The 17,349-nt window shown below is 48.6% G+C and overlaps 1 protein-coding gene across 6 annotated transcripts in view; it reads right to left on the bottom strand.

Moving 5' to 3' along the window:
* Positions 1-13,599, bottom strand: part of FRMD5 (FERM domain containing 5) — a 129,301-nt gene extending 115,702 nt beyond the window's left edge. For 4 of the 6 annotated variants that reach the window (XM_083586614.1, XM_083586616.1, XM_083586615.1 and 1 more), the window contains exon 1: positions 13,240-13,599. In XM_083586614.1, the coding sequence (XP_083442740.1) occupies positions 13,240-13,341 (102 nt within the window). In that variant the 5' untranslated portion in view covers positions 13,342-13,599. The remainder of the gene's footprint in view (positions 1-13,239) is intronic. The other 2 variants (XM_083586620.1, XM_083586619.1) reach the window with 2 other exon arrangements.
* Between the last annotated feature and the right edge of the window lie 3,750 nt (positions 13,600-17,349).

The raw sequence follows: 17,349 nt of genomic DNA, 5'->3' as shown, positions 1-17,349 counted from the left end.
CTGTGCTGACTGGGGCTGCTATCCGAAACATCTGGAGGGCACCAAGTTGGGGGAGGTTGGGTGAGCTCAAGTTGCTCTGCCCTCTCTCCCTCTGCTCAGAGAATCTTTCCAACCAGATGCACAGAATTAAAATGGATGCCAGACTTGCAATGAGACCATCAGTTAATACCAAGGACTGGCTGTTGAGTAAAGGAGGAAGCAGAATCCATCGCTCCAGGAATGAAAATGACTTTTTACATAAGATGGCATTCCAAAGAGGGAACTCGAGCCAGCTAAGACCAGTGGCCAAAAGGCAGAGACAGAGAAGAACCTGAATAGAAGGACTCTCTCTCTCTCTCTCTCTCTCTCTCTCTCTCTCTCTCTCTCTCTCTCCCTCTCTCTCTCTCTCTCCACCCCCCCCCCTTCCCAGTTGAGAAAAGGAACAAACTCTGAACAAGGAACAAGCTCTCTAGTCTGGGTGCCAGAGGAAAGCCACTCTGGCAAAGACAAATAAGGAGCTGGTTTTGCAGGCACTCTGCTGCCTTGTCTAGCCTTGATGGTGTGTTTCTTCCAGAGCCAAGGCCTAGGGACCGAAGCATGCAAAAGATATCCGTGGACAACCATCAGTCATGCAGAGGGAGAACTAGAATATAAGAGGAGCCTGCTGTATCAGGTCAAAGATGGTGCATCTAGACCGGCATCCTATTCTCTCATTGGCCAGCTAGATGCCCCAGCAGGAATCCCACGAACAGAATTTGAATTGAGAGCCTCCCATTCCAGCAACTGGTATTCAGAAGCATAGGCATTGTGGCTAGCAGCCATTGACAACCCTCTCCTCCAGGAATTTGTCTAATCCTCTTTTAAAGCCATCCAAGTTGGTAGCCATCATTGTGGGAGGGAGTTCCACACAGTGTAAGAAACTCAAATATATCCTCTTATTATGAAATGGCACCTTAAACCTAGGTTGCAGTCACCATAAGGTAAAGGTAAAGGGACCCCTGACCATTAGGTCCAGTCGTGACCAACTCTGAGGTTGCGGCACTCATCTCGCTTTATTGGCCGAGGGAGCCAGCATACAGCTTCTGGGTCATGTGGCCAGCATGACTAAGCCGCTTCTGGCAAACCAGAGCAGCGCACGGAAACGCTGTTTACCTTCCCGCCGGAGCGGTACCAATTTATCTACTTGCACTTTGACGTGCTTTTGAACTGCTAGGTTGGCAGGAGCATGGACCAAGCAACAGGAGCTCACCCCGTCGCGGATTCGAACTGCCAACCTTCTGATCAGCAAGTCCTAGGCTCTGTGGTTTAACCCACAGCGCCACTCGCGTCCCACATTCCTCTAGGTAGCCGGAACCAAAAGGCTGAGCAGTACTGTTGGGAGGCCTCACTCTCCAGGTGCATCCAAAACGGAGAGGGAGAGAGCCCGCCTCCTCTTCCCAGGCCACCTGCTTTAGGGAACCCATTCCTCCAGCTGGGTTTTGAGAGCCTGCCTGTGTACGTGTGTGTCCCACTTTCCCAGCCTCTGCCTTCAGTGACCAGCTGGCAAAAAGCCCCCTTAAGATGTGGGTGGCATGCCTTGAGACCGGCCTCCTCCCTGGCTTAATCGGAAGTGGCATCCGTCAAAGCATCTTGGTAATCTGTGTGATAGTTTCACTCGGGACAGCAGCTAGGCTGGAATAATGTTTGCATGTCACTCTGTAAACTTTGTAATTTGAATGACAAGCCACTATATCTCTTGGAGGGAAAGATGGATGCACATGACTCTATGCTCAAGAAAGAGGCAACCCAGAAACTATGCAGGGTTAAGAGACGCCCAGATGTGAAGTCTCCTCTGGGGCAGAAGCGCCCCGATGAAACCCCTTTAGGAAAGGAAGTGGGGAGAACAGAGCGAGGCCACTGCCCCAAACTCTGCCCTTGACCTTCCCAATGCTTCTGTCACAGGGTGGCGCTGGACCCAACTGTGTAATTGCAGGAATCAGAAGAAAGTAATTTCTGCAGAGACTTCTGGAGTTCTTTATGAACAGCAAGCTAGAAGTTTTATCCAGCTATTACTCAAAGAGGATCCATTGAAATTAATGGACCTAGGTTAGTCTGGGTCATCATTTGAAATGCATCTACTGTAAAAGTTGGTTGAAAACAACCCAAAATGTTCAGTCCCAAGTGCTGCCCCATGGAAGATGCAGCAAACTTGGTTTCTGCTGCTCCAGAGGGGAAGAACCCAAACTAATAGATTCAAATGATAAGAAAGGAGATTCAACTCAACATCAACAACTTTCTGACAGTAGAAGCTGTTCCACAGTGGAATGGACTCCCTTGGAAGGTGGTGGACTCTCCTTCACTAGAGGTTTTTAAACAGAGGTTGGGTGGTCATCTGTCAGGGACTCCTGAGCTGTGATCCCGGCATTGCAGGAGGTTGGACTAGATGACTCTTGGGGTCCCTTCCAACTCTACAATTCTATGATTCCACGACTATAAAACAGCCTTTCCCGGCATCTTAGGGGCCTCTCAGGCTGAACAGAAGCAATGGACATCATGCAAATACAAATGTCAGTTGGAATCAGAAGGTGCCAGCTCAACTGAGCAGCACACAAACAGCCATGAGATTCTCTGCTCCAATAAAAAGAGAGTCCAAGTTTCACTGAGCGGGGAAACAAAAGGAGACTGTGAGCATTCAAGCCTCAGGCAGAGCTGGCACAAGGGCGCTCCTTGCATCGATACAAAGCCACAAGTGGAAGAAATGTGTAAAAGGACAGCACAATGCCCAGAATGCAGCTGTGCAACCACGGAGCAAGTGGAAAGAGCAGCGGGGTGGGTGGGTGTGGAATTGCAAGGGGGTTGTTGCAGCATGGAGCAGAATGCTGGCCACACCAGCAAGACCTTTGGCACCAGTGCAGCACCAGTATGCAAGTACATCCAAAGGCAAGAGCCAGCACCCAACAGAACTTGTACCCGAGCTTGCATCTTTCCTTCTCCCTCCTGATCCATTTTTCTTCTTGTGTCATGTCTTTTTAAATTGTAAGACTGAGGGCAAAGATGGTCTTCTTTTTGGAACGATCTGTATCCTGCCCCCAGAGTCTTCTTCTTTTTTTTTTTTTAGCCAAAGAATGGGACAAAATATATTTAAATAAATAAGTCAGCTTGCAACCCGGAAAGGGGGAAGAGAAAAGTCATTTCTAACCAGCCTCTTCAAGATCATTCTCATCCGGATAAAACTAGCTTTTGAGGCTGTGGCATATGCACCACAACTCTGATTGACCAAGCGGCCCCTCCAACTGAGTGGTTTTCTTGCAGGTGTATTCTGCAACATATAATTATTGACAGAAGGATAGTGCATTAGTGGAAGATTTACCCTGGACAGTTCATGTCTCATTCCATTTGACTGCCTCCCCTATTGAGCCATTTGCGCTGCCTCCGCCTACCTGCCACATTCATCCGCCACCCAACCAAGCACACTAATGGAAACTTCCATTTTAAGAAGATTTCCACTGGGACAAAACGCTAGGGATCCAAACCACCCCAACTCTGAGCAAAAAGAAACAAACCCCAAGCCATCCGATTATTTTTGTGAACTGTTTTAAAGTGCTTTTGCTGGCGATCCAAATGAGTCATTTTTGTCCCTTCTGTTTGGAATCCAATATCTTCCAAACAACTTGTGACACTTAAAATTATTCCATTAACAAACAAGTGCTCTGTTTTTAAACAAAGCCAAGCTTCTACTTCTCATGCTTGCGTGGGCTCGTTTATGACTACTGTATATATAAAAAAAACAAAATAAATTTTCAGTCGAGGTTAACAAAGATTCTGTCCAAGCTGCTGTTAACATGATGATCTCCTACCTATTCACCCCTTACTTCCATCAAAGATTCCAACTAGTGTCTCACAAGGTTGTTGCAAAAATAAAATGGGGGGGGGCATTTATACCACTTTGAGTTACAAGAGAGGTAGGATATAAATGCAATTGAGCAGTGGTTCCCAAAGGGGCAGGGGGATTACCTGGGGGGTGCTAAGAGCTCAGGTGGAGGCAGGGGGTGCTGGAGGTGTAAATGACTCCTAGACTTTCAAAAGATTGTATATTGCATCAAGGTCATTGATTTTGTCGAATTAAACTAAACAGCTTTCACTGGACTTTGAATAAAGGTGCAAATAATTGTTTTGAGTTTCACTGTGTTATTATCTTCTTTGCCAGGGTGTACAAACTATTCTGAATCATGCTTTTTATAGGGCATGGTAGGGGGCACTGGGGATGAGCTTATGGAGCCAGGGGTGGGAGCAGGCAGAGCCTCCAAAAAAGTTTGGGAACCACTACAATAGATAAAATTAATAATGTGATAGTTGTCTTTGCGGCACAAAGGATGAATAGATGCATCCACTGCTTGTTCCTGGCATGCTCCAGTTCCACCAGGTTTGACTCTGGAAGAGACTGATGGGCAACACTGCCTGCCCTTGGCTCAGCGGTTCTCAGCCCAGCGGCTCTACCGTGGCGGACCTGAAACCCTGCTCAGCAGCTGTGAGTCTCTCCTGGTGCAGCGGGAAGAGCAGCAGCGGACTCCCATTTATAACAAGTGACAGCTCCTTCACCGCAGTCCCTCAGACCTGCAAGCCTGGCCATTCCACGAGCCTTCTTCCTGCGATAATTTAATTTCCTATTCTGAGGAGACAGCGGCGGAAACAAAGACGACAGACTCGCCTCTTAATGAGGTCACACCATGCATATCCTTGCTGCATCCTCCTGGATCTGGGTTTCCTCCGGGACTGGCCTATATAAGGCTAAAATAGAATCACGAGGCTGTCATGAACCCAATGGCCACCTAGACCAACTTTCTGCAGAGAAGGTGGAATTTGCAAAAAAAAAACCAACAACCCCCAAAAAGGAACAAAGACATTGGGCACCAAATTCAGGCTCACCTGGTTCCTGCGAATATGCCTAATTCTCTGCGGCTCCATGGCTGGAAACCCAATCTGTACCTGAGGACTAACAGCTTGAGGGATCTAACACTTCATAGCAGGATGGGAAACCTGTGGCCCTCCCAATGTTGCTGGATGCCACACCACGGGCCATGCTGGCTGGGGTTGATGGGAGTCGGAGAGTATCAGCCGCCTCTCACTTGTGAAGGTTCATGTTAGCGCATAGGTAGAGCATTTGCTTTGCACGCAGAAGGTCCCATGTTCAATCCCTAGCACCTCCTCTTCGGTGTTCAAAATTCCCCAGGTGCATTTTGCTACTAGCATGGGTCCAGTTGTGACTACAATGGTACCTCAGCTTAAGTACTTAATTCGTTCCGGAGGTCCGTACTTAACCTGAAACTGTTCTTAACCTGAAGCACCACTTTAGCTAATGGGGCCTCCTGCTGCCACCGCACCGTCGGAGCACGATTTCTGTTCTCATCCTGAAGCAAAGTTCTTAACCCGAAGCACTATTTCTGGGTTAGCGGAGTCTGTAACCTGAAGCGTATGTAACCCGAGGTACCACTGTACGTGGATATTTCTGAGCACCGGGTTGGTGACTGATATTTTCATCGAGGCAGCTGACTCGTGAACAGCAAAAGACAAGCGTCTTGTGCTTCTGTGCTGCAGCACGAATCATGACCCCTTTGCTGGGCATCTTAGTCCTCCATCATCACATCAAAGAAAGTAAGTGTAGGGCTGAGCACAGATATATTTGTCAGTGCTGCAGCCTTTCCATAGCCCACCCAAATGGAACCAAAAAACAACCGTTTAAAAACCTCTGCCTTGGTCCATAATTAATACTATTTGGAGCCTAGCTTATATATCTGAGTTTCTAACTCTGCTCCTCTTAAGGCTGGGAAATGCAACCCCCCATGTAAAACCCTGTAGAGCTGCAGCCAGTCTGTGCAGACAACACAAGGCTCAGATGGACTTGGCAAAAGGCAGCTACCAGAAAACCAGACTCTGGTACTGAGGGATCTGAGATCTGGATCAAACTCATCAACAAAACACCCCATCATCATTACCACCACCAAGGTGGCCTTTCACAGGAAAGAGTTACATTCGCATAGCCTGAAATTGGCCCATTCTTCTCATCCCTTATGAAAGACCCCAAGCAAGCTCACTGCTGCCTTCAGTAAGCAGAAGGCCAGTTCCAAAATCACAGGGAGCCTGGCATCGGGAACGAAACAGCAGATGGCATCTCAAAATGCCCTGTGATGGAACACACATTCCCAACTCATCAAGAACATCGCCTGTGTTCAAAGCATCCACTCTAAGCACCAGAGTCAATAGCACCGGAAGGCCGAATTTCTGGTACGTGAAAGATCATGTTCGATGTACATGCATAAGCAGCAGGTAACAAATAGGCCAATGAACTAAGTGAGGAGCTTGTCCGTGTTCCTGGGGTTAGCAAACAGGATAGAGGTGTACCTTCAGAGGTATTAATTCTCAAGGCAAAGAAAGAATTAGCCATAGGTGAATTTACCCTGACTGAATTCAGAACGGAGCTCAGAAAGCTACGTTACTGTCTAAACACAGCCGTGCACATGCTCCTGTTTACTCTGCATCCAGTGCATTCCCGTTGCTGGTTTGGGAAGAGGTGTACCCATGGTGTCAGCCACAATCCACATTAATCCTGTCATTTCTGATTAAATACTGCATTTGGACACATTTCCCCTCCAAATTGGGAAAAGGAATGACCTAGGCTCTTTTTCTGAGTCCGGTTCCAAATCTGGGAATCCGTTATTCTCCTAATGATTGATTTATTTAATGCATCCCCCCCCCACTCCTCTGTTGAAAAAGACTCTCAGAACAGCCTGCAACGCTAAATAGTAACAGAACCATTGCTTCCAGACTTAACAATTTAGAAAAGGCACAAAAGGAAAGGGAGTTGGGAGGGAAGAGGAAAAAGAAACTAACTCAGGCACTGGTTCTTAGTTACATATTTGGTTTGCTTTCAATAACCAAAACACTTTCTCAGGAGTGGCTGTGATGCTGAATTTTCAGGGTGGGACCTCAGACTTCCTGGGCCTAGCAGAAATCTGCTTGCAACTTGTCAGTACTTCCCTGAACTGTAAGGCTCAAGGTGGTCTAAATGACGGACACATACACACACACACCCCACAGAGCAGATGGAGCTGCTGCTGGATACTCACAGTTCAAGACAGGCCTTACTGAGCCATCAAAAAAGACGCTGGATAGGCACCAAAAAAGAGTTTAGTAAAGACATTTGACTGAGATCAACAGGCAGGGAGTTCCAAAGTTGCAATGCAAGTGGGAGTTACTGACCCAATTGGGTGGGGTCTTCACCTTCAGGGGCCTCACTGGAATCTGCTGGTGCCTCGCCATTCCCCCTCATGCCAGGAAACACTCAGGAGGGGCCCAGATGACACCCCCCACCCCAGAGCAGATGATCCTGTTGGAAAGCGGAAAGCTCAGCTATTCCCACAATCTGGACTTATTCCTCTGTGAAGCCTAGACCCCCTCCACCTCAACAATCTCTCTCTGGCATCCTGAAAAAAATGTGTTTCCTGGGGCTTGTTACTCAAGAGATGCTCTAGGTCAGCCTTTCTCAACCTGTGGGTCCCCAGATGTTGTTGAACTACAACTCCCATCACCTCTAGCTAGCAAGGCCAGAGCTCAGGGATGATGGGAGTTGTAGTCCAGCAACATCTGGGGACCCACAGGTTGAGAACAGCTGCTCTAGGTGAAGGAGGAAGGTGGGGGGTGAGGCTTCCTCAGAGAGAAACCTTATCGTATCACCAACTCGACTCAAGGGAGAGGGAGTTGCGGAACAGAGAAAGCTTTTCTTTTAAGACAGAGAAGACCGGGGGTGGGGGCATAAGGCTGCCCTCCCATCAAAGGAGAGTCTTTGGAGCATAGAAGTGGCTGTCATCAGCATCACCAGCAAGAAATGTAATAGAAATGGGGCCCAGAACCTGCTAATGTTGACCGTAATCCCCCACTGAATTCTCCTATAAACTGAGCACTTCAGAGTGAACAGCCTCCTCCGGGCGATACGATGGTGTGTTATGCAAACTCATGGATTCCCCTGCTCATTTTAGAACTACAGAAAACCAAGGAAAACGACACAGAAGGCTGCCTTACACTGAGTCAGACCCTTGGGTCCATCTAGCTCTGGCAGCAGTTCTCCAGGGTTTCATAGTGGGGAACCCTCCCAGTCTTACCAGAAGATGCTACCGCAGAATGAAACTGGAACCTTCAGCATGCAAAGTGGATGTTCTGCCATGGAGCCACAGGCCCTCCTAAGTCTAAAACATGGACAGGGCTCAGAAGACAACTCGCTCGACTGCTGGCTAGAGGGTGATAAGAACAGCATGAGAGGGTCAGGTGAGCATGCTTGCCCCCGCAGACCCCCACTCATGTGCTTTTACTTAACCCACCGTCATTATAACACCTGAAGAGGGCTTATCATAGAATTGCAGACTTGTAGGGTCACCTATTCCAACCCCTTGCAATTCAGGAACCAGAGCAAAAGAATCTCTGATAGATGGCCACCCAGCCTCTGCTTTGCAGGCATAGGCAAACTCCGGCCCTCCAGATGTTTGGGACTACAATTCCCACCATCCCTGACCACTGGTCCTGTTAGCTAGGGATGATGGGAATTGTAGTCCCAAACATCTGGAGGGTCAGAGTTTGCCTATGCCTGTCTTAACATTTCTCTTTTCTTGCAATCCATTGGTTCGGGTCCTACCCACACCCTACCAAACCGTGCTGACAGCTGCATGGTGTGCACAGCACCTGCAGCCCTATGCGCAGGGCGACCAGTGCGCTGTCCCCTTTGCTGTCGTCTTTTAAAAGCAACCCCTCCAAATGTTATCGGTGAAAATGCTTGGGACTTAATTTGTGATTTTTTTGTTACAGTGCTTGTACGAGATCGACAGTCAATTGGGCACTGGTGTTGGCAGAGTGGGGCCTGCGAGGTCTGCTGCCAGGGAGTAGCCCCTCCAGAGGGAGCCCCAGGACATCTGTGGTTATTTGCCGTGCAAGAGTGTCAGCATCACAGTGAGGCAGGTTGGTGGGAGGCTGATGGAGAGACAGCTGCTGCCCATCCACTTCCAATGCCACAGCTCTTTCTTGGGGGTGTAGGGGTCCTGCCTCCGGAAGGTGGAAGAAAAGAGGTGTCTGTGGTTCAGGCTGCATTCAAGGGCAGCCAGGATGAGTGAAGAGGATTTTTCATTTTTCTTGCATTAGAAGAGCAGGTCATTAATGTAGGGAACATGAGAGAAATTCACTTTTGGAAAGGGAAAAAATGAATCAGGGATAATTCATTGATGGGGTTATTTTGGGAAGGTCCAGGATGAAAATTAACTCCTTAGGATTAAATCCAATCTAAAATTAAATCCAACTGAGAAGGGAAATTAATCTGAAAAGAGAGGAGACAGAATTATGCAGTTTGAAACAACCCCAAGGGTCATCCAGTCCAACCCCCTGCAATGCAGGAATATTTTCTTAAATAAGCATATTCTTAAATGAAGGCAGAGCAGCAGTAGCAGCATGGTTCAGGGTTTGGGCAGCACACAGGAAGCTGCCTTATACCAAGCCAGACCCATTGGTCCATCCAACTCAGTGTTGGCTACACTGACCGGCAGCAGCTCTCCAGGATATAAGGCAGGGGACAGTTCCATCAGTTTGACACTGATTTCAGAAACAACGTCAAATGTCCATTTTCCACAACAGAGTGCAAGCCAAAACTGCATTTTGGATAACGTCATGTGAACACGGGTTAAAAGCCCGGCCCCAGAAACGCAGTGAGTGTCCAGTCCATGAGGGTGTGAACACAGCCACAGTAAACAGGGAAGGAATCTCAGGAGCAATAGAATTATTTTACCCATTCATCTGCTGCAAATTCTTATCTTTCTCCCCTCAGATTTGGGTAGAGTTGAAGTGAGGTATGGTGGGAGTGGTACTTGGAAGCGGTGAGGCTTGGAGCCCCCCACCTTTGAAGAATCACCAGCCATCGGCACAGATTTATGCCTGAAATCATCCCACCCAAAAGGTTCCTTACGATGCAACAAGACTCTTCACTGGCTTTGCTACAACACAGACCAGCACAGCCACCCCTCTAAAAATAATCCAATGTGGTACCTGGATTTATTCTCTATCACAGGTCAGGCACAAACCAGAACTGTCCCACTGCCAGTTTTGGAGGAGCCCCCCAGAAGTGCTGATGGATTCATATCCACCCTTATCTGGAAGGCTACTGGGTCTTTCTGACAAGCGGGACGGGACCCCTCCCTCCAAGGCAAATGCTCCCCAGCACAAAAAGGGACAGGCACTTCAGATGGGCTCTGCCGTCTTTTGAATCCACCACCCAATCCAAACACAGCACAGCCATGAGTATGGACAGATCATTTATACAAATCATTTCAACTAAATCTCCAACAGTGAGTGTTCAAATATATCTTCTGTCTTGGAAAACTATTATTCTTCGCCTGACTTAATTAAAACAGTATGAGGGACAAGAAAGTGCATATACCTGCATTCATATTTTTAAAAAGTCAAAATGGTGCATATAGGGTTTTTTAAAAAAATGCTCTTGAAACCAAATCCCTGAACCCAAGTAAGTGGATTCGGCATTTTCCAAAGGAATGACCTTCAGAACTCACTCTCGGTTTGCAAGACTGCACACTGAGCAGGCAGCAATTCCTCTCGATTGTGAAACATTACCCATCACCATTGTGCATACAGATGTCCATTCCTCACAGCCTGCAAATGCTTTTGCTCAGACCGAGCATGCGAAAAACAGGGTTCACAATATTTCACTCTCTCCCCCTGATCCATGCAAACAGACAGGCGCAGGTGTGACTGCAGCCACCCAGGTGGCCAAAGGAACACCAGCTAATCATTTCTATCCTCAGTGCAGCGGAACCACCAGAACCAAGCAAATGGATCACACACTGGATGCAGCAGCACAAGAGGCAGAAATCTCCATCCACTGCAAAAGGTGGCTTCAATTTTCTTTCCCCACCAGAAGCCAAAACCAAAACATTATATGCCGTGTGGCCCCCACCTTGCAACCTTGTTCATCGACTTCATTTATCTGATAGACATTCTATCCCAGATTAAGCATACACAAAAGTCAATTGGAGTTAAACAGAAGGAGTCAGTTTGTCATCTGAAGAGTGTAGCAGAAAAGAGATACACAGAACAAAGAATATTCCCTTGGCAAATGACCGAAACTAGCATCTGTTAATGCCCACCCCCCTCTGGTTACAAGCAAGAATATTGTGTCCCAAAACTCTTCCTTGTAGCAAATAAGCCAACAATGTATTGTAGATGTCTACATGCAATATCGAGACACAGATACACATCCTAGGGGGTTTTGCAATACTTGGCATTACCAATGCACAGAGAAAGCCAGAGGAAAATTAGGCTGCAGTGCACTCCTACCTACGAATTAGCCCCTGTGAACATAGCAGGTCTTACTTCCAAGGCAACGTGGATTGCATTATTAGAGGCAGCTGGAGTGATGCATGAATTACACATTCAGCCCCAAACCTTGCCAGCCTTCGCTCCTGCTCACACATTGCAGCAGTAGCAGCAGCTGCTGCTACTACGAGCTTGGCAAGACCCACATTCGTTCAGAAGAGTCCAAGGATGAAGCTGCCTTCAGTCCACCTGGGCTCTCACTTGAAATGGTACATCAGCTTTTGGAAACACACAAGGGACGCACCCCCTTCTGCTGAGCAATGTGTGGATCACTGAGGGTGCTGTGATTAAGCCACATCCAGGCCTTTGTGCTCACAACAGACAATGTGGAAAGAGAAATGCCACCTAAGAAAAATTAATACACACCCTTAGGGGTAAAACAGACACGCGCTGACGATGCAACATGTCAAAAAAAAGCGGGAGAGGAAAGAACAGAGCAGAGTGTGTAAAGAGAGACTTTCTCCGGCATGGGTGTCGTTCCTCCAGTGACCTTGAAGAGAATGTGCCCGATTACCTTTACAGATCACCTGAGCAGGTGCTTCAATATCTCCCCCTCTCTCCAGATCTCCTACCTAGGACAATGTTATTCCATTACTGATCAAGCACACCATGAGAACTGGACCATTTGCTTCAAGTGAAAACTGAAAAAGTGTCTAGTCCTCAAGGATTGGGGGGGGGGTCATGGGGAAAGCTCTGGCTAGATCAACAAAAGCCTACAAAGTAAAGTAGGTGTCAGTGGGAATTATAGCCTAACCCCTGGATTCTAGACTAAACAGTGGGTCCAGAGGAGTCTGAAAAAGGGCACCCATGAGATTTAATGCCTCCATGTAATGGAGAGGAACTACTGAGCCCACCCTGGGCGAAGGGGGCTCCTCAGCCTCTCGGCCGCTGCCCTTAAGTCTTAATGATCTGGCCCTCCTCCCCTCTGCCCAAGATGATGGCAATGCAAACAGAAAGAGTTCAGCGAGCATCCCCATTAAAGAAAAATAAGATGCATCCAACCCCATTAAAGGCGAAAGAATTGTGGACACGTCGTTATCTCTCCTAAGAAGATCTGCCACTCTCGGGAGCTAGCCAGCCTGGGGTGTTTTCAGGCTCTTTGCTGCACCCAATTACGGAGCCCGCCCTGCTGGAAGCCAGGAGGGGCCCCGAAAGGGAGAGAGGGTGCTCCATGCCCCGCTCTCTGGAGACAAAAGAGGTCGCCCCCCTCTTGCCCAGATTTTCGCCAGTCCCAGGCCAAGCAGAAGTCCCCAAGAGGTCTGTGCTCTCCAGGCACCTATGGGCGCCCCTCTTCTCTCGGGCGCTCTGCCCTTCCTCCACCACCCCGGGTCTGCTAGGTCTCCCTTTCTCATCCTTGGGGACGGAACACCGACGGGTGGGGGAGACACCCCCTCCCCCCAACCCCACCCCCTTTTAGCCAAAAAGGCACGGAGCTTTGCAGCCGAGGCGGAATTCTCTCCCCGCCCCCCCCTTTTGGTGCAACGCCAGCCCGGAGGGCGCCCCGAGAGAGAGAGATAAAGCGAGGAAGGGAGCGCGCGGCTCCTTCGCCTGGATGGCGGCGGCGGTAGGAGAGCTACAGGTCTCGCCTCCGCTTTGTTCTGCGCCGCCACCGCCGCCGGCTGCAAAGTTAGCGCTGCCAGCGGGGAAGTTGCGCCGCTCTGCCCTCCGGCGAGCTAGGCAAGGCGGGCGGAAGAACGGACGGGGATCCCCGCTGCCTCCCCGACGGCTGGGGCAGGAGGCGAACGGGCTCGTCGGGGCGCGGGTGCCTCGAAAGGCGGCGGCGGCGGCGGCGGCGGCGATCCTATCCTCCGCCCACCCCCCACTCGGTCGGTCAGTCGGTCTCCCGGCGCTGGGACGCACCTGGATGGTGCAGGAGTACTCGCTGTCGTCCAGGAGGCGGACGGTGCAGCTGTAGTCGCGCTCCAGGCTCCTGCTGCTGCCGCTCATCAGCCGGCTGAGCATCTTTGCCTGCCGGCAGCCCGGCCACCAGGAGGAGGAGGAGCTGCTGCGGGGAGGCGGCGCGGCTCCGGCGGGCCGGCGAGCGGGCCTCTCACATGGTGGGCGCCTGCCTTTGGCCGCCGCCGCCGCCGCTGCTTCTGCCGCCGCCTCCTCCTCCTCGCCGCCTCCTCCTCCTCCTCGCGTTCAGTCCGCACAAAGCCCGGCCGGGAGGAGGCGGGCGCGAGGCTGGAGCGGTGCAGCGGCGTCGGGCGCAGCGAGGGAGAGGCGGGAAGGTTGCGCCAGGGCGGCCGTCGACCGCGGCAAAGGCCAATCCCAGCGCCGCAACGCGTCTGACGGGCTTCGGCGCCGACCAATAGGGCGCCGCCTGGGAGGGTCGCTCTTGGACGACTCCTCCTCGCGCCCACCGCCGGCGCTGCGTTTGCAGTTGCTGCTGCTGCTGCTGCTGCTGCTGCTGCTGCTGCTGCGGGTGACCAGGGCGCGCAGCACCCGCAGTTATTGCAGCAGCAGCAGCGACAACGGCGGTGTCTACAAGCGCTCCGGTGCAGCAGCAGGACCCCCGCCCCCCCGAGAAGACTGCAGGCCGGGAGAGTCCCGGGTTTTTACTGCTGGGGGGCCCGGCCGGTAGCTTGCCTGCGAGGCAGAGCGCTTCTCCAGAGCACTGCCGAGAGCTCGCCTCTTGCTGCCTTTGGCCTCGACCCTCCACGGGTCCCGGTACAAAGGAGGGGGCGGGGTAGAAAAGGCAGGCATGTGCTCAGAGGAACGGGGGCGGGGGAGGCAACCTCCAAGGGAGAACAACCCAAGGGGTCGGGGGGGCGGCGGAAGACTTCCTCCTCTGCAGGAAGGCTCCGGGGAAAGACGGGCATCTCGAGGATTCAGGGCCAGTTAAAGATGGGACATGCTTCTGGCCACCGATAGCAAAGCCTCTCTGCGTTTTAGCCATAAGGCCACAAACCTTCAAAAGCGGGTGAGTGAAAATTAACCAGACAGGCCTGCTGTGATTGGGAGAAGCGGCGGCTCGAACCCGAGCCCCAAACGCCTGTCTGTAAATTTCATCCAATCCCGTCAAAAGGGGAGTGGGTGGGAGTAATAGCCGTTGTTTTTTGTTTAAATTTCCATGAGTGAACAGAGAGGAACAGATCTTTGGTTTTCCCGAACTGGTACATCAGAGCTGAACTGGAAAGCCTCCAAGTTGTTCCAAGCCTAGTCAGACTGTTTCCTAAACCATCCAATTGGGGGCTGAATTATCTTCCGGCTGGTGCACTCTCCCAATTTAAATTCATTCCTGAGTATCTGATCTGTTGTTTTGTAAATTCGTTTTGGACCTGTGGGATCACTTATACATCGAATAGAAGAATTTGGAGCTGTCAGCCTAATCTTCCTCTTCACCTAGAGTTTCAGCTCTTAAGTCCTCAAAGTGATCTCTCATATATATAATTGAGTCATGCTAGAACATGGCATCAGGCCCTGAATTTTAATGTTGAAAGGGGATCCTCAATTATAACGGATGCCCAAATGTTTGGCAGCTTGCTTGTGAAATAGCATGGAGTCCTCTTGAGAAATATTGATACAGGTGTGTTTTTAGTGGTTACAGCTTCATGAGTTCATAATATATTGTTGGTTTAAGGGTACTTCACACAAATCTGATTGTAATACAATAAAGTACAATATATGAAATAAAAGCAGCAATTAAAATGCAATTAAAATCAATATGAATATTTAATGCAGACATGCTATAGTTCACCCAAATAAAGTTTGTCAATCACAGTTTTGGGACCCATTGGCTTACACACATATAATCAGAAAGTTCTGCCTATAATGACAATATCACACTTTAAATAATACAGAAACAATCATCCAGTTATCACTTCAGGTCACATTGAGTTAAAGTGTACAGCTGGATATTATCTAGAAATTTCAAATTCCAATACTGTAGTTTATAAATTAACTTCATCTTTTGATACATCTATCATCAGCTCATCCTCCTCTGACAGCAGTGTACTTTTAAGTTTGTAAAAAACTATATTTCAGATTTTCATGTACTGTTACATTGTATCTGATTAATTGCTATCACCAACTTTGCTGGAATTAATGTGAAAGCGAGTTCTTAAATCTGTCTTCCAAATGATACCTTTTAGGCTACCAAGGAACATTTACTTTGGGTCTAAAGCTATATTAGATCTAATTATATCACTGATAAGATTCAAGATTTCCTGCCAAAAGGGCTTGTGTCTTGATTCTAGTGCTCTGAAGCAGCCATCCTGATCATTGGCTAGCCATGTACATGCACACACAGGAACATCAGTTTTGTTCCTGGGACAAGCACAAGCACAAACATCTGAAGAGTCGGATTATTGGAGAATTTCAGCAGAAAAGAACAGAAATTAACTGTGTCTGTTTTCTCGTCCCATGTCTGGAATGGAAATCAATCCAGTCAATACAATCAGTATTCACTGTTGTTTTCAGTTCACAAATAGTACCTACTACACCCATTTGCACTGCATTCCATTTGCATTTAAATGATGTGGAATGACATTATTGTAATTAATTACACAGAATTTTGCCACAGCCGGCAGCAAGACAGATGACGTAGTTTTCATTGGAAGCTAAACTGCAGTGGAATGGAAACAGCACTTCATGCGAAAGACATGGGACAGAATGGAAACCGATGCTTTATTACACAAGAGCATTCATCTTTTATTTGTGTCAAGTATACTGTGTTTTCTATAGTGGTGTGTGTTCATAGAGTTGGATCTAGAAGCCCTGCTAAACATTTTTGTTCTGTATGAGGCAAGAGAGTCCCTCAGTGGTCGAGTAAGCAAATTCAGTCATAGCTTGAGGCTAGTCACAGCACCAAGGCTGGCCTTCTCCTCCATCCACTGTGTGGCAACATCACAGCATTTGACAATCACTGGATTTAATTTGCATTTCAGCTAAACTACTCCTGGCATTCCTTGCTTTGAACTCTGCTGAATCTTCCAGTGTCTGATTTCAAAGACCCAGTTGGAATGGATGCCTTCCCAGCAGCTCACGCACAGCATGGCTCCATGCACACTGAATGCACATTCATACTTTTACCTGTTGCATTGCTTTATCAGATCAACAAAGCAGGCAATTTGACGGGGGGGGGGGGCATGGCAGTGGCCTACCATGACTTTTCATGATATAGTGATTTACTTTGGATCAACTGATAGGTTTAAAAGGCAAAATATCAATTAGCTAAACGGATTTCATTGGTGCCTAGGTTGCATCCTTATCAGAACACCAAGCAACTGAATTTTGTCACCAAACTTGAAACCTGTCCGAAAGAGCTGGGGAAAGGCTCCAAGATGCTGTCTCAAATTTCCTCTACTATTCAAATTTTGTGAAGAAAAAGCTGCCTTTTACCAATCTGGCTTTTAAATAATGCCACAGTTATTACATTTATATACAACCTTTCCTTCAAGGAGCTCAAAGTGGCAGACATAGTTCTCTACATCTTAACTTCACAACAACCCGATGTGGTGGGTTAGGCTGAGAGAGTGACTGGCCCAGGGTCACTCTGAGGGATTTGAACTCTGCTCTCCCAGGTGCTCATCTGACACTCTAACCACTACACCACACTGACACCTTACAGTAAAAAGACAACATGTCAGTTCTGTTAGCAGCACTTTGTTGTCTCCCCACCCACCCAGCAACCAATTAGCAACAAGAAAGACACTCATGAATCTCAGAATAAGATGGCATGTTTGGAGTGTGACTTGAAAAGAGTATGGTTGATTCTTTGGGGTAACCAAGTAAATAAATGCTGCAGTCTTCCTTTTGGTATTCCTCACTCTCATTCCTACTTTCTTGGTAAGCAAAACACTCAGTGGAACGGTGTATTTGCTGCTACACATAAAACCTTTCACACTTCCTCACACACAATCTAGGAAGATTCAGTGCTGTTTATATTGATGTCATCTAAAAAATCAATACCTTGATGCCTTGAGTGTTTTTACTCAGTATATGGCAATTTTCCAATAAAAACATGGT

Source organism: Podarcis filfolensis, assembly GCF_964270895.1.
Source record: "Podarcis filfolensis genome assembly, chromosome: 14".
In the NCBI taxonomy this organism is placed as follows: Eukaryota; Metazoa; Chordata; class Lepidosauria; order Squamata; family Lacertidae; genus Podarcis; species Podarcis filfolensis.
Note: the sequence above shows the minus strand (reverse complement) of the source record. Positions and strands in the feature narration are given on the sequence as shown.